The sequence below is a fragment of the Ursus maritimus genome, unplaced genomic scaffold (assembly GCF_017311325.1).
Source record: "Ursus maritimus isolate PB19 unplaced genomic scaffold, ASM1731132v1 scaffold_13, whole genome shotgun sequence".
Classification (NCBI taxonomy): Eukaryota; Metazoa; Chordata; class Mammalia; order Carnivora; family Ursidae; genus Ursus; species Ursus maritimus.
This window is the reverse complement of record NW_024423675.1, coordinates 51,008,207-51,027,419: the sequence shown is the minus strand read 5'-3', so window position 1 is coordinate 51,027,419 and position 19,213 is coordinate 51,008,207. Positions and strand designations below refer to the sequence as shown.

The window sequence follows — 19,213 nt, the reverse complement described above, 5'->3', positions numbered from 1 at the left end:
ATTTGGTAGTGATGTGTTTCCTTGTTTGTGTTCAAAGGGCAGCCACTCTACAAAAGTGGAAGCTGTGGTCAGAACTCTGATGAGAATCCAGCTTAGAGACCCAGGTGCCAAGGCACTCGTCTTCTCAACGGTACAGTGAGCGTTTTCACCCTGAGTCTTCGCTCAGACTGGCTTTCTGTCTCTGCTCAGTTGTATCTGAAAACTCACGTTCATTATTCACCATAATATAGTTGAGATTTAGAATTACTGCTAGATTTTTCCATGTTCATTTTTCCATAGGATAGAATTATTTTTAGAGAAATTCGGTGATGTTTTGCAAGGCATTTTCTGTAGCTACATTTCCTGTTAATATGTTTTATGAGGATTTTCTAATATTAATATGTTCAAAATTAGAATCTATAACCTTGAAAGTCGCATTTCACAAATGAAATTGGTTTTTGGAGAAAAAGAAAGTTAAAGTAAGCCACTGAATAAAATACCAAGTAAAAATTCTAGTTTTTTATTTTTATAAGGTAAGCTACTATATCCATTAAGCACTCCATTTATTTTCTGTTATTTATGTTTATCTTAATTCAGTTCCCAAAGACATCCATGTCTTTTATCTTATCTTTCACCAGCATTTGACTTAAAACAAATAGAAAAAAAAACCAAAAAAACGCTACCATTTTGGTAGTATGAAATAATATCAGTGGAACCACATTTGAAGGTTTATTTTTATGTTTCTTAATTCTGAGGTGCAAAAGTTAGATTTAGTCCCTTTTCAACTCCTTTTTTTATGATAGCTTTGTGTAAATATTTGTTTTCTTATTGTTTTATGTGTTCTAGTGGCAAGATGTGTTAGATATTATTTCAAAAGCCCTCACTGACAACAACATGGAATTTGCTCAGATCAGTCGTGTTAAGACATTTCAGGTATGTCAAGATTTTTCTTGCTTTTCTGGCGGGGTGGATTTAGTCGCAAACTAAAATTGCTTTTAATAGTTTACTTGCATGTATTGTCTTGTGTAAGGGTTTCAGTTACTGATTCATTATAAAATGAATTTTCAAAAGCAAAGTAGAGAAACTGTAATTATTTTCTATCCATTTATACCCATAGCAAGATCATTTTTTTTAAAGATCTTCTGAGATGGCCTATGATGCACCTGTTGAATGGACAGGGCCCTCATGCTGGGATTAGGTCTTCAGGACACTGCGCCAGGCAAAGCTCTAGATGGTCAAATTCCTTACGCTACACTCAGCACAACAAGAGGCGCACACCCCAGGAAACAAAAACACAAAGAGGACCAAGTGCAAATGTTGCAGATTCATGTCTCTGATCTCATCCTCACTCTGACACACTCATTCTCTTTCTTTCTTTTTCCTCCAAGCGCATGTAGTTTAATTTGCATACATCATGTACATGTGTCTTGTGCTTCTACTGTATCATAAAAAACAAGAGAGTTTATGTGATACTTCTCATGAAGTCAGGCAACAAGTTTACATTTTCTAAAATTGGTAATTTTACATTTAACTGTCTTCATTGTTACGTTTCACAATGACCTGGATTCTATTAGGCTTTGTAATATGAGGTATAATATACTGCTCTTACTTTTAAGTAACCCAAGTAAAATTTAAATGTACCTTTCTTTTTTTAGGAGAACCTTTCAGCATTTAAACATGATCCTCAAATCAATATTTTGCTGCTGCCCCTGCACACAGGTTCTAATGGATTAACTATCATTGAAGCAACTCATGTTCTCTTGGTGGAGCCCATATTGAACCCCGCCCATGAGCTTCAGGCCATTGGGAGGGTGCACCGAATTGGACAAACAAAGTAAGGACGAAAATTAGCATCAGTTAAATTTGCTTCAAGTTTCTAAGATACAAATCACTGTTTAAACTCTTCATTTGTGTTCATTATAACCTATTCATTTTTAATCACGTCTTTATTAAATTTTCAGGTGTATGACCAAAAAACATATTGAGATTTCTAAACCTCCGTCATCCAAACATCAAATCCCCTACTTCTCCCAGATCTTTGTCTTTCCTCCAAAAACTACCCTGATCACGTCACCAAAACAGTTTTGTAAAATATTTAAGATAGCTGCAGAGTTGAAGGCATCGATCATGACTTTGAGAAGAATTGATTTTTGATTGTCTAAATTAGCCTGTATTTAAAAAAAGGCATATCTCGTTCATGACTCCTTTTTAAATCCTTCCCCTTAGAATAAGACTGTCCCTTAGGTCTATTCTAAGAGGTAATTAGATTTCATTTAGGCCCAACCTGATACTGGGCCCAAACTTAATAGTGAATACTGTGTAATATCTACTACTTTTATTCAGATACCAGAATAGACAGTTATCCTTCATAAGACCTCCTAGATGTATTATTACCTCCTAGATGTTAGATGCCTTGAATGTTTAAAAAAAATCCATACTTAGTATTCATTAAATAAATATCGAGTGGCAACTGTATGTCATGTGTGCTACATACTGAAGACTCAAATTGAGTAGGACGTAATCTGCTCCCCCAAGAAGGTCACTGTGTAGTACAAGAAATATTGCAGCAGAGTGTGCAAAAATATAATAGAAGTATTGTGGTAATAAAAGAAGGGAGCGATCGGTTGTGCCTAGAGAGTCAGGGAAAGCTTCATTAGGTTGAGTCTCGAAGGAATAATTATTTCAAAGCTGGTCTAGAAAAGGGTGCTCACATAGCCAGAGAGAGTCGCATGTGCAGGAACACAGAGGAGATAAACACCATGATACTCCTAGGGACCAGAAGGAGTTTGGAATTGCTGGGGTATAGAGTATGTGGAGAGGAGTGACAGGAGATGCCATCTTGTATGACCTACTCAGAAAACGGGACTGCTCTGTAAGCAGTTGCCAGGTGAACAAATGAGGACTTTAATTTTCAGCAGGAAAGAGACATGTTCATCAAACAAACCTGTAGTAAAATATGGCAAAGTAATATAACTGTAATAAATGCACACTTGTTCCAAGTACTATCGAGTGTCATTTAAAACGCAGTTATATCTTATTTGGTTGTTCTTCTTTGTTTTTTTCTTATATTTTTAAACATTGCTTTCTTATCAATGTTTTCCAAAGCATAGACTGGGTTCAGCTCAGATGTAAGACCACAGTCTAAAAAGCCATTCAGCACTGCTTGACAATCCTACTATGCCTCCCTAGTAGATAGATTTTTCCACTTTCTGAAGAGACTATCTTAAAAGTCTTCTATAACTTCCTGCCCCACTGATGACAGTCTTGCCTCATTACATGGAAAACAGATGAAGTCATATTCAAAGCATCTCATCTTTTCATCACCAACTTGAACAGTCTACCTGCGTCAATACCTATATACTTCGTTCAGTAAATTTTTATTGAACACCTTCTGAGATACCGTCATGGAACTTAAATTCTAGTCACGACAATAGAGACACAGACAGTAAACAATAGCATAAGTAAAAGATACACTATGTTAGGATCTAGAAAAGTAGAGCCGGCTAAGGGAGGATGAAGAGTGCACTTAGCTAGGGACCCCTGAATGGCGCAGTTGGTTAAACGTCCAACTCTTGATCTCAGCTAAGGTCTTGATCTCTCTCTCTCTCTCTTTCTTTTTTTTTTTTTTTTTTTTTTTTTTGTAAGTTATAAGTACATTTGGCTGAGCAGAGTGGCATGCAAGGTTGTTTTGTTTTGTTTTGTTTTGTTTTGTTTTGTTTTGTTTAGAGAGGGAGAGAAAGAAAGGAGGGGGAGGAAGAAAGGGAGAGGGAGAATCTTAAGCAGGCTCCACGTAGCCCAATACAGGGCTCAGTCTCACAACCCTGAGATCATGACCTGAACCAAAATCAAGAGTCAGGAGCTTAACCCACTGAGCCACCCAGCATGCAAGATTTTTATGGGGAAGTTAACATCTGAAAGGGACAAGAAAGCCATGCAGATATCATGGGGAATAACATTCAAGCAGACAGCACGCCCAGTGCAAAGACCCTGTCAGGAGTATACCTGATACGTTTGAGGAAGAGCAAGGAGCCAGAGTTGCTGAAGCAGAACAAGCAAAGAGTAGAGAAGTAGGAGATGAACTCAGAGAGCCGATAGGAGAGGGGATTTTATAGGGCCTAGGAGGTCCCTATGAGGACCTTGCTTTCACTGTGTATGAGATAGGGAGCCAGCGGAAGGCTTTGAGTGAAGGTGCAGCAAGTTCTAACTTCAGTTTTGAGAGAATCATTCTGAATGCCATGTTCAGGGGCAGGGGAGTAGAAGCAGGGAGAACAGTTAGGAGGCTGTTGTGTAGTCCTGGTAAGAGTTAAAGGCGACCTGGACCGTGGTAGCAGCAGTGGAAGTGGTGAGAAGTGGTTAGGTTCTGGACTTATTTTGAGGGTAGAACCAACAGTTATGTGTGGACAGACTGGACATGGGATGTGAGCAAGTCAAGTTCAGTGCTGTGGTTTTTGACCTAGACAACTGGAAGGATGAAGTAGCCTTCAGCTGAGCTGGGGAAGACTACAGGGTAGAGCAGGTTTGGTGAGGGAAAAACAGAAGCTTATTTTACATAGAAATTTGAAATGTTTATCTGATATTTATTAGACAAATGGAGATAGCTATTCTGTAATTGGATATACAAGTCTCGAGCTCAGGAGAAGTCTGTGCTAGAGATAAATTTGAAAGTCAACAGTATAAATGGTATTTTTAAGTCACAGGACTAAGAGAGATTTCCTAGGGAATAGGTATAGGTAGAGAAGAGGACCAAGGACTGGACTCCAGAGCACACCAAAGTTAAAGGCTGTGGGAGAAGAGAAGGCACCAGCCAAGGTAACAGATAAAGATCAAACAATGAGTTGGGAAGAAAACCAGAAGAAAGGTTCCTGGAAGTAAAGTAAAGAAATGTAACTCAAGAAGAAGGATGTGACCAACTATATATCATGTACTGTTAAAATGTCAAGTAAGATAAAGATTGAGAATCGACCCTTCAATTTAACAGCATGGAGATTGAAACCAGTTTTGGTAGTGGTGGAAGCCATGGCCTGATTTGAGTATAAGAGAGAATAGGGTTTTATTTATTTATTAATAAACATTTATCTAACAGAGAGGGGTTAAGTAACTTGTCCCAGGTCGCATAGCTAGCAAAAGTGTTGGCGGGTCTCAGACACCGCTGCTCTGCCTCCCCAGTCCCTACTTTCAAGCGCAGTGCACTCCTGCCTCTACGTCGCTGGTAGGACTCGTGTTTTGAGCAGTTTTGCTGCAAAGAGCAGAGAAAAGGAAGAGTATGAGATCAGGAGGTTTTTCTGTTGTTGTTTCCTTTCATGTGGGAGAAGTAATGGAGTGATTCATTAGAAACGGAGAGCTAGTGAAGCAGGAGAGAGGGGAGAGCGCCAAAATACTGCTCCGATGCAAGCGCTGGTTGTAGGAAGGGGTGTGGATAGTTCGTCTGTAGCAATAAGCCCGAAGGCACAGTATGTTCCTTCCCTTTTATTACGGTGGGAGAAGCGTCCCTTTTCTTTCAAAAGCCAGCCATTCCACTTGTCATGGGTCCCATCCCTTCTCGTATTCTCAAGGGCATTCCTTTTGTAATACATGACCGCAAAAATATGTCTTAATATCATCTGTCTTAAAAAACACTCTCGTACATTCCACTTCCACCTCCCAATTCCTTACCCCTCCTCTCTCAGCCTTTCTCGTTGGGTTTTTGTCCTCACTGTGCCCCTGAAATGAGGTTCATAATGTTATTAATGACCTACTTCTTGCCAATGGTCCCTGAGGGTTCTTTCTGTTCTCATCTACACTTGCTGGATGAGCTTATCCAGTCCCAGAGCTTTAAGTAGCATTGATATGTGGACGACTCTCAGACTTATGTCCCCGGTCCAGATAGGCCCCTTCAGCTCCTGTCTCAGACTCACATACCCAGTTCTGCTGCTTCACACTATCTGGACTCCGCCTCCCCTTGGATTCCTAGCTAATGGAAAACCTAGGTTTAACGTGGTAAAAGAAAGTGTATTCCTACTGTGCTCCCACCCACCCCCAGCCCTCGCCATCTTATCATCTGACTCTCTCATCTGTCGTTTCTCAGACCATAAATCTAGGACTTTTCCATACTTCCTCTCTTTGTGCCACACATCCAAACCATCCCTGAAGTCTTGCCAACTCGACCTGTGAAAGATATTCCAGACCTTCTGCTACTTACTGTTTCCACAGATACAACCAGAGCTCAGCCCACCCTCTTACCTGGACTCCTCCAGAACTCCTTAATTGGCTTCTCAGCCTTCACTTTTGCTCCCTAACAGTCTACCCCCCGTGCAGCAGCCAAAGGGATGTCTAAAGTATAATCAAGTATAAATCAAATCACACATAAAACCCACAGATGGCTTTCTCTCATAACCACAATAAAATCCAGGTTCCTGCCATGTCCCTCCAGGCCCTACACAATCTGCTCCCTGCCCACTCTCCAATCTCACTTCCACTGTCTGCCGCTCCGTTACAATGCTAGGCTTCTTCCTGCCCGACTTGTTCCAAGCGTGTTCTCTTCCCGAGAGCTTGCATTTATTTACTGTTGCTTCTGTTCGGATGTCCTTGGCTTAGCAGCTTCATTCCCATCAGTCATGTTTCATCTCCTGTCAGCTTCCTCGTGGCATTATCTGTACCATCCAGTTGATGTGTTTATTGTGTGTCTCACCTCATTAGAATGTTAATTCATTAAGACTAGTTTGTTTTATTCACTGCTGACCACCCACCCCCCCAGCACCTTGATTGGTATTTGCCACAGTGGGCACCACATGACTGATGAATATAGCGTATAATATGTGAAGTCTTATTTGTTCTAATTGGTTTTAAGATGTTTTTAAATTTATTGTTATGTACCTTCTAGACCTACTATTGTACACAGATTCTTAATTAAGGCAACAATAGAAGAAAGAATGCAGGCAATGCTGAAAACTGCTGAGAAGAGGTAGGTAACAGTCTCCTACAAGCCCATGGATGTTTCCTGTTTATTTAAGATTATGCAGGTGTCTGGGACTTTTTCAGTTAGATGACCAGATACTTTTTAAAAGCAAGACAGGACATTTTACCCACCTAAAATTTCCCAGTTAATGCTCTGGACATCCTATATTTGATTTCATTTAATAATAGGGATTGTAATGTTTAAAAATATTTAAACTGCCCTACATTTCTTTGCCATATTGGATTACTTTTTAAAGAAATCTATCTTTATGCCCACCCTAAAAGCCTTAGTCTGATATCTGTAAAAGGATACTTACTTTACAAAGTGTTGCTTTATATATCACACATGTTAGTCACATGCACATAGGAAGAGCTGGACTTAAAACTCAGCTGGTGATTTTGATAATCATTCCAAAGTCAGAACAGAAGCAGAGAGACCAGAGTAGCCTTAATTTTAAAAACTTAACTTTAGAATTATAAAACTTTCTAATATTTTTTCCATAATTTTCTTCAAAGTCTTTTCGAAACATAAACCAGTGCTTTACTGCATTCTTGGGAGATAGGTACGGTTGGCAGATAGAGAGGAGCAATTGCCTTGGGGGCATGTCTCTACAGAAGCCCTGTGCATAGCACAGAAGCAGCTTGAAACCAGTGATCTCCTTCCATTGGTGGTTTATGGGAAGGAAAGAGTCTACTGTGAAAGCTGTTTGCATCAGACATGAAGGCTTTTTATTGTCGATGTTGTTTCCATGTGTAACAGAATTCAGCAATTACAGTTAAGCTGCTTAAATAAAATAACAGAAGAGCTGTTGAAATTCTCTTGAAATACACTAACATTGGGAAGTAAGAAGGCAAATTCTAAAGTGAGAGCCTTAGCAGCAGTTGGCATAGGTTTTGTTTCTTTGTTTCAGGAATTGTGGAGAGACAAGCCATTTTATAACAAAGTCTGAAAGCGCTATACAGAAGTCTTCACTAATTTTGACAAGATGTAACAATGATCCCATCATTGACTTTGTTCTTGGAGGTTCTTGTGGCTTACTTACAAATCCTGATGAGGAAATATGTTTTTATATTATAAGAATATTCTTATATCATTATGTCTTCATGTTATTATAGGACTAGAGCAAAATATAACACAAATGTAATCATTTATTCCTTGGTTTCTTTCTAACTCTACTCACTTGGAAAATCCTACAGCCACACAAACTCATCAGTGAAGCATCCAGAGGCCTCCGTCTTAACCTTGGCTGACCTGGCAGACCTGTTTACCAAAGAAACTGAAGAACTTGAATGAAATACACTTGATTGAATCCACAGACTTTAATGTATTTAAATTTTTCATAGCTTATAGGGCAAAGTTATAAGTAAAAAAATCCAGTAGATGTCAGTAAATACTCTTCTTCATTGAATGAATTTCTTTCCTTTTTTTAGTTGTACGGCGTCCTAGTAGTTACTGAGTCCTTTCCAATTATCTTGTTTTCAAAAGATCCATAAAGATTTTTAATTTTACACTCTTAATGAAACATTTATTTTTGTCCCAAAGAATAACTGTATCTGATGAGGCAAGGGAATTAAGAGAGGTAACGTGTATTTCTCTTTTGGTAAGATGAGTCTTAAAAAGAGTTGGAAAAAGGAGAGAGTAAACTGGTCTAGTTTCATACCACCTAGTATATTTGACCCACTTAAATCTAAGTTTTGGAAGGGCCTTCAGTATCTTTAGCATATGATTCACCAATATCTTGGTAGTAATATTTTAAGTAGATGGTGAATTATATTAACTCCTAGTTATTCGAGTAGCTTTAGACTATAACGCCATGCATAGTAACTTTACAGTAATACAATTCCTAACAATAAGTTAATATTAGCCAAGTATTTATTTTCTCTGTATGTTGCTACTAAAAATTGAAACATTGAACACTTTTCTTATTTCTGTGATATGTTAAGTAGTGTCAGTGTAAGCAGTGAACTTTAGCATTTTAAGTGTATTCATGTTTATTGTAAAATTATCAAAACAGCTTTCTTTACTTTTAATTTTCCTTATTGTTTTTACATATTTTAAGATTGATGTATCTGTAAATATTGCAATTTTTATAATTTTAGTTTTTAATCATAACATGGCAGGGTTTTCTTTTTTTTTTTTTTTTCTTTTTTTTTCTTTTTTTACCATTATTATACTGATGTCTTGGATTCTTTTCCTTTTCCGTGTCCTTGGGAAACTAGCCTTTTAGCCACTAGTATCTAAATTTGTGATAATTTGTTATTTTATTTCACTAGGACTTCTCTCAAGGACTAGTATTTGATCTTTGGAACAAGAGAATGTCGTATTTACATAAGCAGATAATTGCGAGGGATAACAACTGAGTGTTTCTTCTTCTGTGAAGAATTAATGGACTTTGAAATCACTAAATAAGGAGTAGCTTGTTTTATCCTGGCCATTTGATGTAATACAAATGTTCTTGTTTTGTTTTCTTTGAGCCTTCCGAGTTTTAAATGACCCTCAGGACTCATTAGCTCCTCCTTAGCTGCCCAGAAAACTGTAATAGAAATATCCCTTCTATCACATTGTCCGAGAAGCTTTGGTGCTTAGTTCAGGTGCATTTTCTTATTCTAGGCTTATAGGGTGACATAATTCAGCTGAAGAAAACACACACACATTTTTGGTGCTTATTCTTCAGTTGAAGGAAGATATGCATTGATTCTTTTATATGAAATTAAACAAAACTATTATTTTTGTAGCTCTTTACATATTATAAAGAGCTTTCCTGTACATTCACATTCAGCTTTAATTTGCCCAACAGTCCTGTGAAGTTGATATAACTGATATCATTCCTGTTCTAAAGGTAGAGAACCAAGGTTCAGAAATACAGAAAACGGTGCTTGTGACACATAGCAAGGAAATAGTGGAGCCCAGGTGCCCTGACTCCCAATCTCATGGTCTTTCTCTAAATCTTATGTCATGCTGAGATTCAGAAGGCCCATGGTTATAATTTAATGATGAGCATATTTCAGTATTTCTGTTTGTTTCCTGGTATTCCTTTTTGAGCTAAAGTTTTAGGGAAAACAATTTGATATGCTTCGATTTTGTAAAACAGGAAAAATATATATATATAAATATACCTATCTGTATTAGAGAAAAACTGTTCTTATTTATTTCTGTAAGATATCATTAATTAAATAAATATTTTAGTGGAAATTGAAATTTGGGGACTTATTAATTTCTGAGCCATATTACATACACTATGATTTCTTGTTTTTTATTTTGGTCTCTCAACAAAAGATGTCAAAATTGTTTATACTATAGAATTCTGTATTTTATAGACATTTATTATTTCTTCAAAACAGTTGTGGCAGTTCTTCCAGACAGTTGTTCAGAACAAATAAACAGATCTAATCCCCACATCTTCTTGGCTGCAAACAAAGGACTTTCTTGTTTTCTTCTTCCATCATTTTATATTTTCTGAACTATCACTCTGCTCACAGATCGTTGTCCAGAAGCGGGTGCTGCACTAATGAACCAGTGAGAAAAAATGAGATCGTGCCAATTGTTAAGGAGCTTAAATGTGTTTGGCTCTGGGGAAGCATTCCCTGCTACATGAATCCAACTGAGCTTATTAGGACTGAAGAGATGGGGTAAATGCATTGTAAAATACATGTGCCTAATTCCGTGATCCTTTGCCTCAGACCCAGGTAGCTTCCCTGTTGATTGCAGCTTCAGCTTTTCTCTTGGTGTGTGATTGCGGCGGTGGTCCATGTGTTTGGTTTTTTAGGGATTCCCCCTTTTCGTGTCATATTAAGAACAACAAACTAAAAACTTTCGACATGATAATTGCACATGTAACCACAAATGCTTTACGAATAACTATCAAACTCACAGTACTTATCAAAATATTTAGGAATGCGGGGTGCCTGGGTGGCACAGCGGTTAAGCGTCTGCCTTCGGCTCAGGGCGTGATCCCGGCGTTATGGGATCGAGCCCCACATCAGGCTCCTCCGCTATGAGCCTGCTTCTTCCTCTCCCACTCCGCCTGCTTGTGTTCCCTCTCTCGCTGGCTGTCTCTATCTCTGTCAAATAAATAAATAAAATCTTTTTAAAAAATTTAAAAAAAATATTTAGGAATGGAATTGAGCAATGCAAGAGTAATTAGTCATCAACTTAAGCTGCCCTTTCATGTGGACAAAGGAACCAATTGTCTTTTAAATCTTCTGCTCTCATTTGCAAGATTTAGCACATTAAAGATGTAGTGTGCTTGAATTGTTTATTAAACTACAGAATAGCCTTTCTGAAATGCAAAAATCACCCATGCTAAATGACCTCAGGCTTAGTTAAATTAAATAAAAAGTACCTTTCAGGGGCACCTGGCTGGCTCAGTAGGTAGAGCATGTGACTCTTAGGGTCGCGAGTTTGAGCCCCATGTGGGGCGTGGAGCCTATTTTAAAAAGTGTCTTTCAATTTTTCTAGAATTTAAACAGCATCCCCCCAGTAACATGTCATTTCATAATTTTTAATTGACATACTGATTTAAAAATGAAATGTCAGTAAAACAGTACAGTACGGGCAATGCACTTTGAGCCCTTCTACTCTGGTAATGGAAATCTAATCTTTAATAGTATTTCTTCAAGGTGGGACCAATTAACTATATTTTATAAAATTTATGAGAATCTCCATGTATCTCTGTTACATAGTGAAGCCCACAAGAATGTTATCACATTAAGGGTTGAATATGAACCACTTGAAAGCCGCCTTTTAGAGGAGTGTGTGGTAATTGATAATCCAAGGAGAATTCCAGGTCTTGTGATAGGTATGCAGTGTTGCATCTGAATTCTAGAACGTGCAGTATCACACACAGAAAATAGCATGAGAATTTACATCTTCCCTTGCCTTCAGTCAGCCTTTTCAAGGACACACATACCTTGTCTTTGAAGGTCCCACACCATCCCTTGGACCCTGTTCCATTGTTTAGTGTCAGTGACTGAAGACTCATTTTGTTTGTTGAAACTGACCTTCCTTCATTTGTTGAAACTGAGTCCTTTGTACTGCAGCTTATGCACGCAACTTCTTTTTCTTGCGAACTAGAAATAATATTTAGCCTCCTTTATCTGTATGATGATCCTTTGTATAGGTGTCTATCGTTATTAAATTGTTCAGTAACTTTTTCTTTCTTCCTGTCAAATAACTCATCCCTTCAGTCTTTTCTTAAGGGTCTTCCTCCAAAGCCCTTTGGTATCTTTGTCTCCTGGAAACCTGTTCTTATTTATGCTCCACATCCCTTTCAGATCTGTGATTTGTATCCCAGCACAGTCTGAGCATTGACCCCTCCGGTGCCTTCTAGAGCAAATATTTGTGCCCAAATTTCCTTGGAAATCTAGTTTCTCCTCCCTTTATTAATAATTTATTTAGAGTATGTCTATGGAGATTACTTGTGTTTATTTTCTTTGAAGACCATTTAGTTTCTATTCACCACATCCCTAATTCTGTACTCGGACCTACAGAGGCTCATCTTGCCAGTTTCCTATAATCACATGAGTGCTACATCCAGTCAGTTTTTCAGTCTTCATAAAAAATCTCCATTGACTAAGATGAGATCATTATTGCCTGTTGATTGTGTTGAAAATATTTTCCTTTCACGAAAAAATGTCTTTGGTAAATGCAAACCTGTGTTTAAACAGAGAATGTATTTTAGTGCCTGATCTGGCTTTATCGTATCAGGATGTTTATCAGTGATTAATTATTAAACTATTAAGGATCATTGTGGAATGTTTTATTTGCTTAAACCTTCCTCAGTGCTTCTCACTTTTTAAGTCTCTAATTGCTAATCAGGTTAGTGCTTTTATTCTGCAGGTGACCATTCTGCCCTGCTTCTCACATGATTGCTTACCAGCGTGATATGGTACAAATAAATACATAGCACTTCCGGCTTCCTACTAAATTGCTAAGGACAACTCAGATAAACAGACATCTAATTTATATAGTAAATCTTTTAAAGGGATGATTATTTTTACTCAATCTTTCTCTATGCATAGAGCAAAAGATTAGCAAGTTTTCTTAAATGGTTTTGGTCTTTCAAGCATTAAGATAAAGATCTTTACCCAATAAACCACTTTTTAATTCTCTTCTTTCTTCCCTTTCTTCCATTGTTCCTTCCTTTCTTCATATCTGTTCTCTTTTTCCTCAGTTTTGAGACTGTAAGTCTCTGTATCAGAAAAGTAGTTTTTAGGTAAAAGGGTACTTATCAGACTCCTACCCAAACACTCCTAACCCGGAGTCAGTGGGCTCCTGGGGGGGGGAGAGTAGGGGGCGGAGAAGAGGCTCCTCCAACAAGCTTCAGAGGGCAACCCCCCCACCACCACCAAATTGTATAGTTTGCAACTCCCTGGAGAAAGTACATCGCACCTGGAGCAGCCCAAACTAATGACATAACCCATATAAACAAAAGCCCTAAGGCCCTCAGTAAGTTTGATACATATGCGGGTCCTGAGACCAAAAAGTTTGAGAAGAACTACAATAGCCTATTTTTGAAGTATCTTCAGTTGGGGACTTACTTGTTCATTAAGATTAAGGAAGGGAATAGCAAAATTTTTCTAGCCGTCCTTGTAAGTTTGCTATATGTACATTTTTATTGATCACAGTCAGAAGTTTGTGGTAAAAAATCTACCCACACAGCAGCAACAGTATATGCAAGTCTGGTGGATCTTGCACCAAATATAACAAGGAGTTCCATTTAATTTTGCATCATGCATTGTTAAAAAAAAAAAAGGGTTGAGTTGCTTATAACAGCTGACTTTTTAAACCAAAAGCTCTCTCCATATGAATATAAAATGAAACACTGATACTCATTCAGTGACTACTCCATGACCACGGAGATAGTTCTTACCTGTGATGCCAATTTGTATGAGTCACCTCTGCTAGGCCAGTCTCAGTCATTCAATCAAATATTTATGTGTTGCTGTGAAAGTGTTTGGTAGGTATGATTAAAGTCCATAATCAGCCAACTTAAAGGGAGATTATTCTAGATGACCTGGATGGGCTTGATTCAATCAGCAAACGGACATTTGGAGCAGAAGTGAAACTTACATGTGGACAGAGGCTTCCATTCACGCTTGAGAGTTCCCGCCTGCCCTACAGACTGGACTCGCCCAACCGACCTCCACGATCAGAAGCCAATGCCCTGCAATAAATCCTTTAATAGATCTCTCCTGCTGCTTTTGTGTCTCTGATCGAAACTTGACACACCACCTTTGGGTGCCGCTTTTAAATAGCATTGTAATATTTCTTAGAAACTATACCCAAAAATGTTTAGACATGCCCTAACCGTTTATATACTGGATGAAGATTGCAGGGGTGGGGGGGGGGGGGGGTAAGGCTTTTAAAATGAGTATCACTGGCGTCCATGATGGCCTCTAGTGTGGCACTTCACATTCCAGAAACAGGCAAGGAGATCCATTAAGGTGTGGAAAGAAGATATTGGAACTTATATTGAGTGGGAGGATTATTTATAAAAAGAGAAATTAAGTTTCCTTTTATTTAATATGCAGATCGACAATGACAACCTTATTCCCATCCACATATATGGCAGTCACATGTCACCTATGTAAGTGGAGACGGGAGCTCTCGTACATCAGGTAAGGAAGGATGAAGAGTTTCATTTTTGAATGAAGATGGTGGGGAGAAGCTAGTCACCGTAGCTACTAAATGCAGAGGAGGGCTGTATAGCATCCAATATGATTTTGAGTATCTGCAAGAAAAAAAGTTTGGAACATGAAATAGGTACTCGAAGGAGATAATGAAATCATTTCTGAAAGATTTTAAGAAAAGGCAAGGATTTTTATCTAACTGCAAGTGAACTCGAAGGTTCTTTTAAGTCCTTTAGTTAAATAATTACGGCATTTCCCATTTTAGGTTTTTATTTTCTTTCTCCCAAAATGCATGGTTGTTAAGCTCCAGAATCTCTTTACCCAAGTGAATAATAAATACAAAAAAAAAAGGGCACCGCTATTTCCTTTTCTAAAAAGTTAGTAAACAGAAAATGCAACTATTTTCTAAAATTTTATCAAGAATTCAATGATTTCAATAGAAAAGGCATCACCTTCCATTGTGTGTGCAGTAAATGGGGGGGGCGTTGAATTTAATTCATTGGAATGACTGATAAACATGGTTCACATCAGAGCAGAGTTGTGAGGGCTGCTGAAACATTCGCAAAGATCCTGCCCACTAAAGAGCGCTAGCTAATAAACACTGAGAAATCATTTCACATTTCTCCTAACTGTACTATTCCTGTGTGTTCCATATTTGGTAGTAAGTGCTGTTTGATTCTTATTGATTTTGATATCAGTAACTGTTACACTAACTTTTATCTCTAAGATTTATTTAATATTGTGTTGAGCTGTTTGGGTTTTTTTGGATTCCCGTGAGCCCAACTGTCAAAAAACCATGGTAGCTCTGCCCTGAAATCACAAGGCATTGTCTGCGTCACGGATAGAAAGGGGCAATGGCTCTGTTGAGAAGGCCACCTTCCAGCATAATAAAGTGATGTGGTTTTGGAATATAGGTGAGGTCCGGTGGGGTGAGGTCCAGAGCCGACGACCAAGAAAGAATTCTTCAGACGTCTTTGGTGCAAAGTGGTGGCTTATTAAAGCCCGGGGACAGGACCCGTGGGCAGAAAGAGCTGCTACACCAGGGTCTGGAGGAGTGGTGATTAAATACTGGGAGTTGGGAGAAGTAAGGAAAGGGAGGTTTCAAAAGAACTTTCATGTGCTGTGGAGGACTGACCTACAAGATACCAGAGGTCTTGCCGTTGTCAAATTAAGGTTGTTTTCCCCTCTAGCAAGGCATTAACATTAAGATAGTTGGGAGATTCCTAGAAGAATGTCACACACGTCCCACCCTGGAGTGGGGGGTGAGGGATGGTTGCAGGGGGTCCGCTTGTGCCTTGTTCAGCCATCCTTGTGCTCCCTCATCATAAGGTATTACTGGGTTTCTCTCACACTAGTGTCAGGAAGCAAGAATTTTCTGTTCCCTTCGAGATCTTTCTAGGTGGACAAAGAAATAGACATGAAACAACAGGAGAAAGTCAATTTATTTATTTTTTTAGATTTTACGTGTTTATTTGAGAGAGAGTAGGTGTGTGTTTGGGCAGGGGGAGGGGCAGAGGGAGAAGGAGACTCCCCCCCCCCCCCACCCACCCAGCAAAGCAGGGATTTCCCACTTAGGGGCTGGGATTTCCCCACCAGGACCCTGGGATCATGACCCGAGCTAAAGGCAGCCACTGAATTGACTAAGCCACCCAGGCGCCCTGATTAAGTGAAATTTAATCTCAAGTATATGGGGAATCCACACAGACAAGGAAACTCCAAGACAGGCAAAATGAAGTATATATGTCATTCTGAACTAAGGAGAAGGGGGTTGGGGTCTGGACATCAGAGGGATGAAATGCAATTCACAGGAAAATGAAAAAGAGTAAATGTTTGCTGGGCCACTGAGCAACAAGGGGACACAAAAGACTTTAACCAAACAGGCCTCACCCAGTTCACAGGATAATGTAGTTAGCTATGGTGATTGCTCTCTTCCTGGAGTGGGTCCTCTATCTAAATTCTTTTAGACAGTAATGAGGGGGAGGTAAAGAGCGTTTTCAGAATCTGCTGGGGTTTGATTGCTTTTTAATTCAATAATCTTTGTGCGAAAATAGCCCATCTTGGGGCGGCCTGCCCTTGGCCCCTATACTAGACAAAATCGTGGGTTGTTTTCTTCTCCAGTTGGAAGCAAATTCAACCTTAAAAAGCACTGATATTCGACAATAAAAAGACAACCCAATTTAAAAGTGCTCAGGATTTGTGTGTTTTTTTGGTAGACATATTTTTATTTCAAAATGAACATTGAAAGCATAAAAATTTTAAAAGTTCTATAAAATTACTTCAAAAATATCTTGTGTATTTGGTATTGCCACAATATAGTGACACTAAATGTGTGACCTCAGAAATGATTTATCAGGTAGTCAGTACAAATAGTAGCATTTTAACTTTGCAGGGATTTTTCCCAGCTTTAGCAAGAGGAATAACTGACAAATACGATCGTATATCTATTTAAAGCGTACCATTTGATATACATACACACTGTGAAATGATTACCAAGATAATTAACACCCTCATCACCTCACATACTTAATCATTTGTTTGCGTGTGTGGTAAGAAAGCTTAAGATCTCTTGTCAGCCAGTTACAAGTACACAGTACTATATTGTCACCTATAGTCATTGCGCTGTACTTCAGAGCCTCAGAACTTACTTACCTTACAACTGAAAGTTTGTACCTACATCTCCCTTCCCTGCAGACAAAGCTATGTAAGTGGCCAATAAGCACATGAAAAGACAGGTCATGATACCAGGGTCCTGGGATTGAGTCCTGCATCCTGGCTCCTTGCTCAGCGGGGAGCCTGCTTCTCCCTGCGGCCTGCTCTCCCCCTTCTTTTGCTCACTCACTCTCTCTCTGACAAGGAAAGAAAGAAGAAAGAAAGAAAGAAAGAAAGAAAGAAAGAAAGAAAGAAAGAAAGAAAAGAAAAGAAAGAAGGAAGGAAGGAAGGAAGGAAGGAAGGAAGGAAGGAAGGAAGGAAGAAGGAAGGAAAGAAAAGAGAAAGAGGAAGAAAGAGAAAGAGGGAAAGAAAGGGAAAGCAAGAAAGAAAGGGGAAAAAAAGAAAAGATGATTAACAGTATTAGGGAAAATGCAAATCAAGTACAAATCAAAACCATAATGAGGGGTTGCAGGAGGGGAAGAGAGGGATGAATCAGCAGGGCACAGAGGATTTTTAGGGCAGTGGAACCATTCTGTAGGATACTACGATGGTGGCTATGCTACTACACGTATGTACACCCGTAGAGTGCACAACACCAAGAGTGAACCCCATCTAAGATAAATCACGCTGAGAAAGACAAATATATTGAAACAGGGCAGCTAAGGTGACCCCATGAAAAACTGCTTTATTTGCTGCTTTTCCTGCTTGCATTCTCCCAGGAACTACACTGTCGCCTTACCCACACCTTATAGCGCAGAGAGAGTGTCTTCCTTGTAAAGGTCAAGGATTTACTGATTTCTTCGGAGTCTTTGAGCACAATCTGTGGAGCGACCGGGCAGGGTCGTCATGAAGGTTTTCTAAGACCACTGACTCACCAAGACCCCTGGCTGGCTCCAGAGCCTTCCTATATTGCTGGTGGGAATGAAAAACAGTACAGCCAGTTTGGAGAATAGTTGGTTCGTTTCTTTAAAAAGTTACACATCCACTTACCAGCTATGCCACTCCTATGTATTTACTAAAAAGAAAAGAAAATATATATCCATACAAAGATGGACATATGAATGGTCTGGCATTTCTGCAAATTGTCACAGTTCCCTTATGACCCAGCAGTTCCACTCCTAAGCCTAGACCTGTGGCCGATTGCTACGGCTGCCATAACAAATACCGCAGACCGACTGGCTTCCACCAGAGCAATGCATTTCTCACAGCTCTAGAGGCTGGAATTGGAAAGATCAAGGTGCTGGTAGGTCTGGTTTCCTCTGAGGTTTCCCTTTGGTTTGCAGACCGATTCTTCTCCCTGCGCCCTTCACATGGTGTCTCTTCTGAGTGCCCGCACCCCTGATGTCTCTTTCTTCTCAGACACCAGTCAGGTTGGCTTCCAGCCCCACCCTAAAAGTTGTTGTTACCAGCATTATTTACAGTAAGCACAGTGGAAAAAATCCAAATGTCCCAGCAAATGACAAATGGATAGACTTGCAATGATTGTATATACTTACATGTATATACTTACAATGGAATATTATTTGAAGATAAAAAGAAATGAAGTACAGATAACGTGCTTTTACAAAAGGATGAATCTTGAAAACATTAGGCAAAGTGAAAGAACCAGTAAGAAAAATCGGCTACGCTTCTATTTACAGGAGATATCCAGAGTAGTCATCTGGAGAGTCAAAAAGTACATTTGTGGTTGTCTAGGCCCCGGAGAGGGGCTGGGATACACGGAGCGACTGTTAACGGGTATGAAGTCTCTTTATAGGATGGTGAAAATGTTCTAAACTAGGTCTTAGTGATAGTTGCACAACTCTGTGAATATACTAAAAAACACCGAGTTATATACTTTAAATGGCTGGATTTTGTGGTATGTGAATTATATCTCAAGAAAAATTTTTAAAACATTTTTTAACATAGCACAAACTTTTTTTTTTCAGTCATTTGGCATGCAAAGGGTTTGGCAAAACCTAAATTAAAATAAGACAGTGTTGAAAATATCATGCACACGTTGTGGAGAATATTGTGCCCT

At 39.0% G+C, this 19,213-nt stretch overlaps 1 protein-coding gene across 1 annotated transcript in view; it reads left to right on the top strand.

Annotated features, from left to right (window-relative positions):
- SHPRH (SNF2 histone linker PHD RING helicase) overlaps positions 1-10,105 on the top strand; it is an 85,814-nt gene extending 75,709 nt beyond the window's left edge. The window contains exons 26-30 of the mRNA XM_008695024.2: positions 38-130; positions 826-912; positions 1,635-1,813; positions 6,839-6,919; positions 8,110-10,105. Of these exons, the coding sequence (XP_008693246.1) occupies positions 38-130; positions 826-912; positions 1,635-1,813; positions 6,839-6,919; positions 8,110-8,206 (537 nt within the window). The 3' untranslated portion in view covers positions 8,207-10,105. The remainder of the gene's footprint in view (positions 1-37; positions 131-825; positions 913-1,634; positions 1,814-6,838; positions 6,920-8,109) is intronic.
- The last annotated feature ends 9,108 nt before the right edge of the window (positions 10,106-19,213 follow it).